The sequence below is a fragment of the Amblyomma americanum genome, chromosome 1 (genome assembly GCF_052857255.1).
Source record: "Amblyomma americanum isolate KBUSLIRL-KWMA chromosome 1, ASM5285725v1, whole genome shotgun sequence".
In the NCBI taxonomy this organism is placed as follows: domain Eukaryota; kingdom Metazoa; phylum Arthropoda; class Arachnida; order Ixodida; family Ixodidae; genus Amblyomma; species Amblyomma americanum.
This window is the reverse complement of record NC_135497.1, coordinates 54,578,997-54,590,278: the sequence shown is the minus strand read 5'-3', so window position 1 is coordinate 54,590,278 and position 11,282 is coordinate 54,578,997. Positions and strand designations below refer to the sequence as shown.

The 11,282-nt window shown below is 49.8% G+C and overlaps 2 protein-coding genes across 2 annotated transcripts; both read right to left on the bottom strand.

Annotated features, from left to right (window-relative positions):
- Nucleotides 1-4,642: 4,642 nt before the first annotated feature.
- Nucleotides 4,643-6,848, bottom strand: LOC144132871 (uncharacterized). Its single transcript, XM_077665588.1, has one exon. The coding sequence runs from the start codon at nucleotides 6,780-6,782 to the stop codon at nucleotides 4,977-4,979; it is 1,806 nt and encodes a 601-aa protein (XP_077521714.1). The 5' UTR covers nucleotides 6,783-6,848; the 3' UTR covers nucleotides 4,643-4,976.
- LOC144096312 (uncharacterized) lies at nucleotides 6,784-10,698 on the bottom strand. Its single transcript, XM_077629391.1, has 3 exons — nucleotides 10,361-10,698; nucleotides 6,872-7,187; nucleotides 6,784-6,821 (listed from the first exon to the last, which is right to left on the bottom strand). The coding sequence occupies exons 1-3, from the start codon at nucleotides 10,388-10,390 to the stop codon at nucleotides 6,784-6,786; spliced, it is 384 nt and encodes a 127-aa protein (XP_077485517.1). The 5' UTR covers nucleotides 10,391-10,698.
- Nucleotides 10,699-11,282: the final 584 nt, after the last annotated feature.

The following is an 11,282-nucleotide window of genomic DNA, read 5'->3' as shown; positions in this document are numbered from 1 at the left end:
AGGCGTAAGCAGCACAGCTAAAGGCCCCTGGAAGGTGGCTGCCCCGAAAGGTGCCGGAGGGCGCCTAGGAGCGTAACACGCCACCGTGTGAAGAGTTAAACTCAAACCTCGCATTACCGACTATCGTAATCGTCTGTCCTTTTTTTTCCACAGAGATAGAGGCACCTGTCGGTGAATACGGCCGCGGAGGAGCACAATTATAGAGCGCGCGACATCCTGATTGGTTCAGGTGGCCGTAGTACCTACACTGCTGCTGCAAGCTACTCCTGAGACGAAGTATAGTCCCACCGTTCTGCTTTGCATGTTTAATTCCTCAATCATGTGTTCCGATTCCTCCCCAGTATTCGCTGGTACCTCAGTGCATTATATGCGGGCCTCATAACAAAAGGGGAAGCACGAATGCGACGGGTGCTGAAAAGTGCACAAGGTTCTCACCGGCGAGGTCCGCTGACTTCAAGGGCGCTGTGTCCCGGGCGTTGAGCGCGAACTTCACTCGAGGCTTTCCCGCAAGGCGCCTCGGGCGTGGTTTTGTCTGTGTGGCTCGTTCGATGACTTCGTCGCCGTGGCTCGAGTCATAAGAGCCTGTCATGTCCTTGGCTGGACAATACGCGTCCTTGGGGAAGTTAAACAGCTCATTGCTTTGGTGTCTGCGGATTTCAGCGGCTTGAACAGCAGCTTCTACTTTGTCCCGAGATCCAACATTGCTAGAGTCAGTAACGGTATGAACAGGGTGTTGCCCCTCTTTGGGAACCGTGAGCGGACAGAACTCTTGGTAGACGGTGGCTGCAGGTGGTCTTTCTCGCGGGTAGATGTGCGGCGGCGAAGTGTCGGCGGCGTACATCTGATATGACAGCGCTTCACGGTCCAACTTCATTCTAGCTTCAGTGCGATGAAAGAAGTCAATCTTGGCACGTAGCTTGCCCTGTTCATGCAAGTAAGCGTCTCGTTTCCTCACAAGATAGTAATTTGGAACGCCCTGAAATGTAAAGCATAAAAAATAGAAATAGAACATTGAAAACAAAAGCCCTTTAGGCCGCAAGAGAGTGAAGAGGTGCTTGATGCTTCAGCGGCGTGCGCTTTTACCAGTCGTCATGTGGCGGCCTTTTTTTTTTTACAACGTACGACCCACGAGTGGCCTCGTGGTGAAAGGCTGTACCGGATTATAAATGCGGTACTGTAACAACTCCATTATCACCCAATAATTTTAAACTGAAACGTTTCCTGTATTCTCACTGAAATCCTTCAACCTAACCTGTTAGGAAACGCGTTGTTAACATGGTGCTCAGCGACAGAAGAACTGGAAAGCGAAATGTTGGGTCAAGATGAGCACAGGTGTCTGCTTTACACGGCGGCTGAGTTTCGCGTATTCGTGGAAGATCTAAGTCATGAGGCGTAGTGCATGGTGGCAGCTGTCAGATGTGCATCACAAAACTTCGATGAGCAGGTTGCGTACCCGCCCAGAAGCGAATACAGGAGTGCCTGAAGCCGCTCCAAATTATACCGGTAAGTCTTGTCCTTGCTTCAGCACAGATTTTGCTTTTCCTCACCGAATTTCCGTGCACAATGATCTCCAAAGTCCAGCCGGCATACTGGCAAACTTGACCTCGGCTTGTCAAGAAATGCAGGCGAGCCGTAATTTGATCCCCCACTCAAATGCGCGAAGTGCAATGATAAGCTTTCATAAGGCACCCACAAAACCTATTCGAATGATGCGCTTTGATTATATGCAGGAAGCTATAGTCTAATGGCCGTTGGAAGTAGAATTTTGATTTCTGTTTTCAGTGTTTCGTCGAAAATGTCAGAAGTTCGTAAAAATTGAAAATATTGGTTCCGTTTGTACAGCTCTATACCTCCGCGGAGAGAACAGAAGAATAAATTTGGTGCATTAGATCTGTTAGATCTCTGAGCGGTTGAAAAAAAGTCTGCATGGTATTTTGTTGTAATCGGCGCAAGCTTTAAAAATATCAGATGCTTCACCGCTCTATGGCACCAGACCAACTGCGAAATAACTACAGAAACCTCCGACATTCTAGCGCATAGCCCAGAGAACCAAAAGCTGCAAAGGAGCTACAATTAAGAAAAACAAAAAAGAGGGTAGGAGGAGGGAGGGGGTGGGCGCGGGTTGAAAGGGTCTTTAAATTCAACCTGTGGTACTTGCAGATATCGACCACACTACAAGAAGTGGCTCATCCAAGCTGTTGGTGGGACTTTAAAAGCTGCCCGTTGTTAATATAGCAGAGTCGCGACACGTGCTTTCTCTACCACTGCAACGAGGCGTGCCATGCACACCTCGGCATGCCTGCTTGTCTTCGGCTAACCCGTAGAATTCGACGTGACGAAAGCGCGATCATAAACACATGAATGAAGTACGCACTGCCAATCTCTTCATGCTTGCTCAGTGTGGTGTTCATTACTACGCGATACCAGTGCAAAATGACGGAGGCTATTATTCCCTTTCAACTACGAGTTACAGCTCACGAGGCACGTGCCTCCTGGCCGGCGCGTCAATGCAAGGCACCGCCGCGATGCTCCGGGGTGGGCGGCGAGTCGTGACAGAAGCCGTGCCACCACTGCACGTGGTGCAACAGCGAACGGAAGCTCTTGTTGGCAGCCTGGCAGATGGGACAGCGGTACACGGGCGGGGCCATGGCGCGCTCGGGGAGGCAGCAGTGACAGCCGGATGTCAACACAGTTGCCATGACTACGCGCCCCTCCGGACCCGTGCGCGGCAAGTTTGAAGCAGGGTGGGCGCATTCTTCCCTGGCAGACTTATACGGAACATTTCTGCCAATCAGAAAGCTCCCCTGGTGGTGTGACGCACTATACAGAAGTACCAGGGAATTACGGCTGTTGGAGAAGTACTATAGAACACCACTGGCACTCAATGCTCGTCTTATGGCCGAGATTTTTAGAGCGCACGGTATCTTTTTCAGTAATTAATAAAAAAAATACCACACAAAATAAAATTGAAACTACAACCAGAAATCAGCCCGAAAGCTAATCCGCATTCGGCAAGTAAAGATAGCTTCTGGACGTGCACTGACATTGCACAGCACACGGGCGCCTTAGTGTTTTTCCTCCATAAAAACGCAGCCGCCGCGGTCGGGTTCGAACCCGGGAACGCCAAATCAGTAGTCGAGCGCCCTAACCACTGAGCCACCGAGGCGGGGAGCTCCACCCAAGCGGTTGCGGTTTAATGTTAATGAGCCGTTAAAAAAATAAATTCCCAGTTTTTTTTGCCAACACTAATCTCAATGCATCATAAACCACTCAGAAATGCATCATGAATTCAGCATGTATGGAAAAGAAATTAATGTGAATCTCAACAGGAAAAAAATACATCACGTCTTTATCCGAAGCTCGGTGGCCAATATTAATCACCAATGCATTAGAAACTCAACTCAGAAGTCGTCAGAAATACCCAATGAGTGTGACGGCTGAAATCATTGACATTTTGTCAGAAACTTGTCACAAATTTTTGTAAGGGTTCCAAGGCCTACCTTTAATCAAGTCGAACGGTAGTTTCCTAGAAGAGAGCTAGCGCCTTGGCACACGCTGTCCCTTCCTGCTTTCATGGGGCAGCGGTTCGAATCCCTGCTCGACCATTTTTCTTTTGAGCGCAATTTCGTTTCTTCAGAGCCACTACGTAATGGCGGCAGAATGACGTGACGACCCTTTAGCCCTATAAGGAATTGTGTAGAGACGTCATCACTGTTGTGATGGTTGTGGGTTGTTTGAGTTGAATGTTTTGAACGACGTCTGGAATTGGTTTTTGAACTATCTCTGCCGCCCCGCCGCGGTGGCTCAGTGGTTAGGGCGCTCGACTACTGATCCGGAGTTCCCGGGTTCGAACCCGACCGCGGCGGCTGCGTTTTTATGGAGGAAAAACGCTAAGGCGCCCGTGTGCTGTGCGATGTCAGCGCACGTTAAAGATCCCCAGGTGGTCGAAATTATTCCGGAGCCCTCCACTACGGCACCTCTCTCTTCCTTTCTTCTTTCACTCCCTCCTTCATCCCTTCCCTTACGGCGCGGTTCAGGTGTCCAACGATATATGAGACAGATACTGCGCCATTTCCTTTCCCCCAAAACCAATTATTATTATTATTATTATCTCTGCCCGTTCCGCGTTGCAGCGCTCCCCGGTCCTTGCCCCTTCGCTGCCTCACTGCGGGCAAGGCCAATTTTAGAGATGTTCAGCATACCGGAGACGTCCAAGCGGAGAGGTACACCGGTTTTACGTACGCCTGTTGCGCACGCACAGAGGTCCTACCTGGCTGCACTGTTGCCACTGCGCATGCGCAGCTGCCGTACGTAAATCGGCATAAGTCTCCGGTACGCTAACGCTCTCTTGTCACATAGCGGGTTGGGCGCGGAGTAACCTGATTTGCCGGATGTCACTCTGCACTCTCCGCTGGCGCGCTGTTTTGGAATGGCGCGAGAAATGGCACAAATTAGTTGAGCCACAGCGGCAAGGATAATCGCGTTTGCGAAATTGTAAAATGTAATATGGCTATTACCAACGGTCGCCTACAAATCTCGTTGAAATCAGGCGCTTTTCGATAATAGTTATTGGTAATTAGGAATTTAGTTAATCACTTTATAAGTTAACATAATTTTATTGGTTTCTGAGGTCCGCCAACAGTGGTATTACTACGCCGCAAAAAGCATCTCTTTACCTCAAAACCCTATTTTTAAAATTAGTGGTGGGCTTCCTTGAAACGTCTGGTAAGTTTTGTGGTTCGCCAAAGTGAAAATCGCACCAAAAGGAAAATCTTCATAATTTTACTTGCTGTCAAAGTCGCAGGACAATGGCGGGCGGAAAGATATAGGCCACTTGTCCGTGTTTAAAAGGGAAATGGCCATAGCACAGAAGAATACACAGGTATAAAAATCAGGCAAAGAGGTACAAGGAGAGTAGCGTACGCAGTGAAGTGTTCACGAACGTATCCTTCGAGCATGCAGCAGAGTTCAGACTGTCACTCGCTAAGAGAAACATTCCATAAGTTCAAATATTTCTCTATATCACTGAGGAGCTCAACCTCGAAGTCGTAGCGCTGGCCCTCGCTATAATGAGGTGGCTTATAGCGGCGGGCCTCGGACTTGTACAGGCGCTCCACCTGCAAAAGTTCGCTCCGAATAGCAGAAAGGGTTCCCACAAGTTTCTCATTGATGACATCGTCACTTAGGCTGGTATGGGAACGCAGAATCGTCTTCATTGAATTGCACGAAATTACACACCCAAGCGAATAGGCAGCTGCTCTGCTGAGCTTCGCGCCCAGAAGCAAGTCAGCCGCCAAGCAGGCCATCGTACGGTTCACGCGGAGCGATTGCTTTATGGCCGCGTCACACACTTCGAGACAATCTGGGCCGTGCAAAATGTTCAATTCAGAGATGCTATGATTCTCGGCCAGGCCCGCTGCCAGGCGTTTCAGGAACACTTTCAGCTCGCCCAAGTCTCCTTGCACGACAGTCAGTTGCACGATACTTGAGTTGACGCGGAGTAAGTCTTCAAAAGCAATGGGCACGACATCGTCCGTCCCGCTGATCATCCAACCACTCAGGGTCAGAGACGAGACTGAGCGAGACTCTGCAAGACCCTGGAGCAAAACCAGTGATGTGTCCGGAGTTGAAGGAAAGTCGAGCTTGACGTTCTCTAAAATCAAGCTGTCTCTGAACAGTTTGGCTAGAGCCTGGGTGCCTGTATCACACATAACTTCGTTACAGTCGATAGACAGTTCGGTCAAGGTGTCCTTGAGGCAAGGAAGAACCCCGAAGACGATGTCCGCTTCCGGGCCGTAGGCGCAACAGAATTTAAAATTTCGGAATCGAACGCCATTGTTTGTGATGGCTTTTCCTAGCAACCAAGCCTGACAGCCCATATAGCATACTGAGACCCTGTCACACAATCTGTTGTCGACCATAAACTGTAGCAGCTCTCGATACTCGCCTTCCCTTCCGCTTAGTTCCGCGAGGTCCAATAACTGTAGCGTCGAGTTACACCTTAGGCCCCCCAACAGTTCCATAGCACCGTGGCAAGAGATCTGGCACCTATGAAAGTGAAGGTCCCGAAGACACTGGTTTCTCGCAATCTCATTCTTCAAGAGTTCCAGAGCGACATTCGTCATATTGGACACCGTGATTCGAAGCATCCGTAGAGCGCGTGCTTGCCCCACAATGGCTGCAAGTTCTTCCCAGATCCGGTCGTCGTCTATCGCCCAGGAAGTGTCTAAATCAAGCTCGAGGCTCTCCAGAGTCTCGCTAATGCTCACAGCACGCACAAGGCGATGCAGGGAGAAAGCCAGTGTGGAGCGGGAAACAATCGCAAGTTCAACCAGATCGATGTTTGTTACAAGAGCATCCAAGAACGGTTCCCAGTCACATTCCACACCTAAGCGAAGTTTCGTGATGTGAGCTTCGAGCAAGCGGGCAATACTTTTGCCGTCAGCCATCCTTCGAAGAGCCGTCAATTCTAACTCGTCGAGTCCATCGTGACCTTCGATGCTAGCGACAATCTCCTCCATCGAGGCTGCGTCTATGTAAAGGTCCACGAGAGCTAACTTCTTCAGACCTTTGTTGCGGGCCACGAGAGCTGCAAGGTGAGTTGCGTCCGCCACAGACAGGTTGAAACCCATCAGGACTAGTACGGTTAGTCGTTCCGCGTGTTCATGGAACACGCGGTGAATGGAGAAACTGTTTTCCTCGACATCCCGAAGCTCGACACTCTTAACTAATTCGCTTAGTAGCAGGAGGCTCCAAAACTTCTTGAGGGGGTGAGGCGCCATATTAGACGCATTCACGATGACGCTTCGAATGCACTGAAGCTGGCGAAGTAACCACAAGAGAATAGTGGGGATCATAGCATCGTCAGTACCTTGGGGAACGTCGGTGCAGCTTATAGTTTGGCACAGAAGCGCGCTCTCCTGCATCTCGAACAATTCGACACCACGTTCGTTCAACATCCGGTTCAACATTCGCTGGTAATTGAGTGCCCAGCACCGAGTGCGTTCGCCGTCGCCGTTACAAGGGGCCGTAAGCGGAGGGACGTCATCGTTGGTGCCGCGGAACAGCTCGTCGCCGCGTTGGAAGATCTTCAGTGCGCTCTCTGGGGAGTCGAACACGCTGGCGTCCGTTTCGTGGAGCAGTCGGCTGAACTCGATGGCAGCAGCGTTGATAGTTCGGCGTGGAACCTGAGGAGACAACATAAGAATCACAGCTTGTTTTCTCCATTGTTCCTCGCGTTCGCGAAGGTATCGTAAAACTGAAATTTGTGGCTGTTGGTACCCATACGGCGCGGTTCAGGTGTCCAACGATATATGAGACAGATACTGCACCATTTCCTTCCCCCAAAACCAATTATTATTATTATTATTATTATTATTATTATGTTGGCAAGTGTGCGTGGCGAGCACTTAGTGAAGAGAACGTTGTGCGAAGGGGAAGCTACATTCATAGGCGCTGCACGTTCACTATGAGAAGTTGGTGTTAGGATCGTGATAAAGGATGATAAGCACACACTGAGTAACGTGCAAAGACGCTGCAGATGTGTAATTAGGTCCCGCGTTTTGAGAAAAAAAGTACCCTGATTTGCTTAGCCTAGCTTGGATTCAAGGATGTCAGTACGAAATGTCTGGATTGCGTAGGTTGCGTTACTACTTTCATTTATCATTAGGCTCAGTAGTGCAACATGACGCACTAACAATTATGAGACTTAAAATGTGGTAGTTAATATTTGTCCAAGCACACATCAAGCTAAAGTTTCAGTCAAGGCTTCGACAACGCTATGCCCAATCACCTTGTGTGGTTGAAACTTGCAGCAGAGCGCTAAAAAAGAAAAATTCATGGATGTGTCCGCAAAACTATCACTCCGCCACCGTAATACAACAGTAACATTCCTTTAAGATAGGTTGTCAATAATACCTCGGCATCTACATCAGTACACACTTGAACTGGTCTCTCTCACTCCAAATTGCGACACTATAACGGGACATTCTTAATAAGAGTCCAACTACTTAACTCGAGATGGCTCAAAATAACTTATTCGTGTGTAATGAAATAGACCGGCGTCAGTGCATGGGGCCCAGAAACGAGGCAGACGAAGACGAGCTCGTAGCCCGAGTGACGTCTGGTTGGTACCGGTACCGCCGTTCTACCAACCAACCCTCGGAATAAAATCCACTTTACAACTAGTGGAGATTCTGGGCTTTCCTCCATTCTGCACTAGAGCTCCGAAGCGACAACCTATAAGTAGGGTCGCCCACTGCGGTGAAGTATATATATATGTCCCGAACTGAGATGACTTAACGTCATGAAAGCATCGAATTGCGTTGCGAATTCATCGCGATAGATACGATCTGCTCAGTCACGGACGACTCCGGACACACAGCCGGAAAAACCGGACATGCCGAAGACCGCAGTGATACTCAAGTTGACGCTTCTGACAAAGCATCGCTTACAGCAGTGTTGAACTTGACGCTGGTTAGAGCGTATAAGCTTTGAGTCAAACTCTTCACTTTGCAGTGAAACACGAACCACCTTTGCAGGCTGAGTGTTCGAAACTGGGTTTGCACCCGACGTCCCGTCTGTTCTCCGTCAGGTAGTTACACTCAGTGACCGAACGCTCCGCGAGTTCTACGTTGAACTATTAATAACTGGACGCCCCACTCCAGTTGCAGCCAACACAGTGCTGTGGCCGTGTGTGATTTAATTCCTCCAACATGAACTAATGACGCGCACTACCTGTACACATTTCTTATTGTGTAAATAGTTTGTGTATACTACTTCTCCCCCATCCTCTCTTCCTGTCCCCTCACCTCTTTCATTTCATTTCTCTATTATGACTGCTATTCTTTATTTCCGCTGCCCCAGCTCAGGTGCTTCAATCGATGGCAGATGCCGGGCTAGAAAAAATCTTCTCCTTCCTATTTACTATTATTTTAATGAAAAAACCACTACCACCACCACCCAAAAGGGCGCAGCGGGGTTTGTAGAGCCTCCTCCAAGCACACACCCCTGAAGAAACCGGTCGCCGCGCCGGTGGTGGCTTGTACCCATTTTTACCGGTGGGTGGCCGGCGGTGGGTTTCGAACCAACCACCTTCCGCAGCCGAAGCGGAGGCACAGACCACTAGGCCACGACTGCGACTGAAAGCATCACCGGTGGTTCTGTTGATACCCATGTTGTTCTTTGCCAGCAACCACTCCCGACCGCCCGACCGGTATTAACTACCTGTCACGGTGGGCAGGTGGTGACGTCACAAGGTCACGTGACCTAGGTAGAAGGTGGGCCATCTGCTTTTGCGCTCTAAATCCGATGCTGGATTTTCTGTAGAACGGGAACTACATTGATATCGCAGAAATAAATAAATAAATAACCGCTTTCCGAAGTATCACCCTTCAGGGATCTCGGCCGCCCAACGCAGAGGAAACCCTTGCGAGTGCGAGCACTTAATACTTCTGCCGCTGTGCCACTGCTCTGCCGCGCTGTTGCGTCACGGTATGTGGGCCCAGTGTCATCCAGCGCTATTTTCAGCAGGTTATCTCTATAGCAAGCATAACCGCTCAAGCAACGGAGGACGGCGGGAGGATAGAGTAGCCCATTGGCCTAAAGCTGCCAATCCGCTGTCAGCGTATTCAAAGCGTGTGCGCAGTATAATCCGCTTCAACGACACGAGTGAAGCTAGAACTGCTATAGAACTGGATAACCACGAAGAAAATATCGCGCAACGCAGCCACTAACCTGTTTCTCATGTGTTCCTTCGTGGCAAGAGCGCACATTTCGGATACTGGTAACTTCATCTTCCTTTGAGTTAAGCGCACACAGCAAAGGAAGCAACGTTGTACACTGGCACTAGTGTGTATGTGCCGTCCTTTGTGTTGTGTGAATACCTTCTGCGCGCTTCACTCAAAGAAAAATGCAGAAAAGGAACACTTGGCCCATGAAGCAATATCGATGTGCACCCTGAGAGCATAAAATGCTGCACTGCATAGTAGCTCGCAAGACGAGATTTTGACGCTCAAGCGCTGGCTCCAGTCGCATAATGATTGGAGCGGCATGGGAAAATTATTGCCTTTTTCTGCGCCAGAGCTACACCTGTGCCTTTTACACGGTGCCTGCAGCTGCGGCGCCGTAGTAAAGATGTATTAGTTTCGACCACCTGCTGTTTTGCACTGAGCGACGCTGCAGATTAATTCACGCTCCAAAGCTTTCGGTGGCGCTGAAGTATACATTACACCTGCTACTGTTTCGAAGAACTAGTGTAAGAACACATAGTGAAGGCACCCAAAAAAGCGAAAATCCTATCATATCAAACGACAAAAATGTTCGACACGCTGTTGGTGGCTAGGGAAAAAACTTTACTCACTTGGGGCGGCGGTACAATTGGTTCCGGCATGGTAGTCTGGAAATCTGCGGCCGCTCGGCTGAGCCAAAGGCGGCGCAGACAAGATAGCAGCAGAAGCGCTATTTTCGATGTGCGTGCAAAGACAAGCAGGAGGAGCTTTGGCTCCTCAGTGTCCCGTACTACTGCCAGCCGACAACTATCGTGGTGCTAACTGACATCATTCGAAGACAGCATGGAATGATGGTATTGACGGGTACGACGTCACAGCGCTAACAGACTGGACGAGAGAGGCGAAGGCAAACACATGCACAGTCCGGCCTGTCTGTTAGCGCTGTGACGTGAAATCCGTCAAGACGAATTTATCAGCCGGACCCAGCTGTCTTCCGCAAACACGGTGTAGGCTTATTTTAACTACACACCCAAAAATGAATGGGCCACCACCATGTTCTTCGCCACACGTGGTCAGCAGTTTAACGCTTCCGTTTCGAAGACTACCCCAGGAAACCATCTCAGATACGCCTACCGCCGAGGCCGCCAACAATGGCCCCCGGACAGCCCCGGCAACTTCGCCGCGCCAACATCGCTCTGCAGCGGCACAGATAACGCGGCGCAATCTATCGCTCTGCTTGACGGCGACGCAAGCATGATGGATGAAGATTCCAGCCAAGTGACTGCGGCGATACCTGTGTCCAATCCCCTCTCTGTTCTTTGCACGGAAAACATGCCTGGAACTAACCCTTGTCAGGTAGGATCTTGCACTTCTAGGTTTTCGAAATTTGCCAACCAACCTATGATGGGGTTAGGCACTTCCCAGATCGCTCAAGAAAACGCTGGCTTTGAAGAACAAACGACACGGCTTAAAACTTTGCCGCTCGTAGACAGCTATAAATGCTCGCTACGCGGGTGCTCATTTTCGATCGCGGGGCTCTGCCTCGGCGCCCAC

Coding starts and splice junctions, on each gene's coding strand:
- LOC144132871 (XM_077665588.1), bottom strand. CDS start 6,782: ATGGCGCCTCACCCCCTCAAGAAGTTTTGGAGCCTCCTGCTACTAAGC.
- LOC144096312 (XM_077629391.1), bottom strand. CDS start 10,390: ATGCCGGAACCAATTGTACCGCCGCCCCAA. Junction 7,188..10,360: donor CAATTGTACCGCCGCCCCAA/GTGAGTAAAGTT, acceptor TTGTCTCCTCAG/GTTCCACGCCGAACTATCAA. Junction 6,822..6,871: donor CTGCACCGACGTTCCCCAAG/GTACTGACGATG, acceptor TTACTTCGCCAG/CTTCAGTGCATTCGAAGCGT.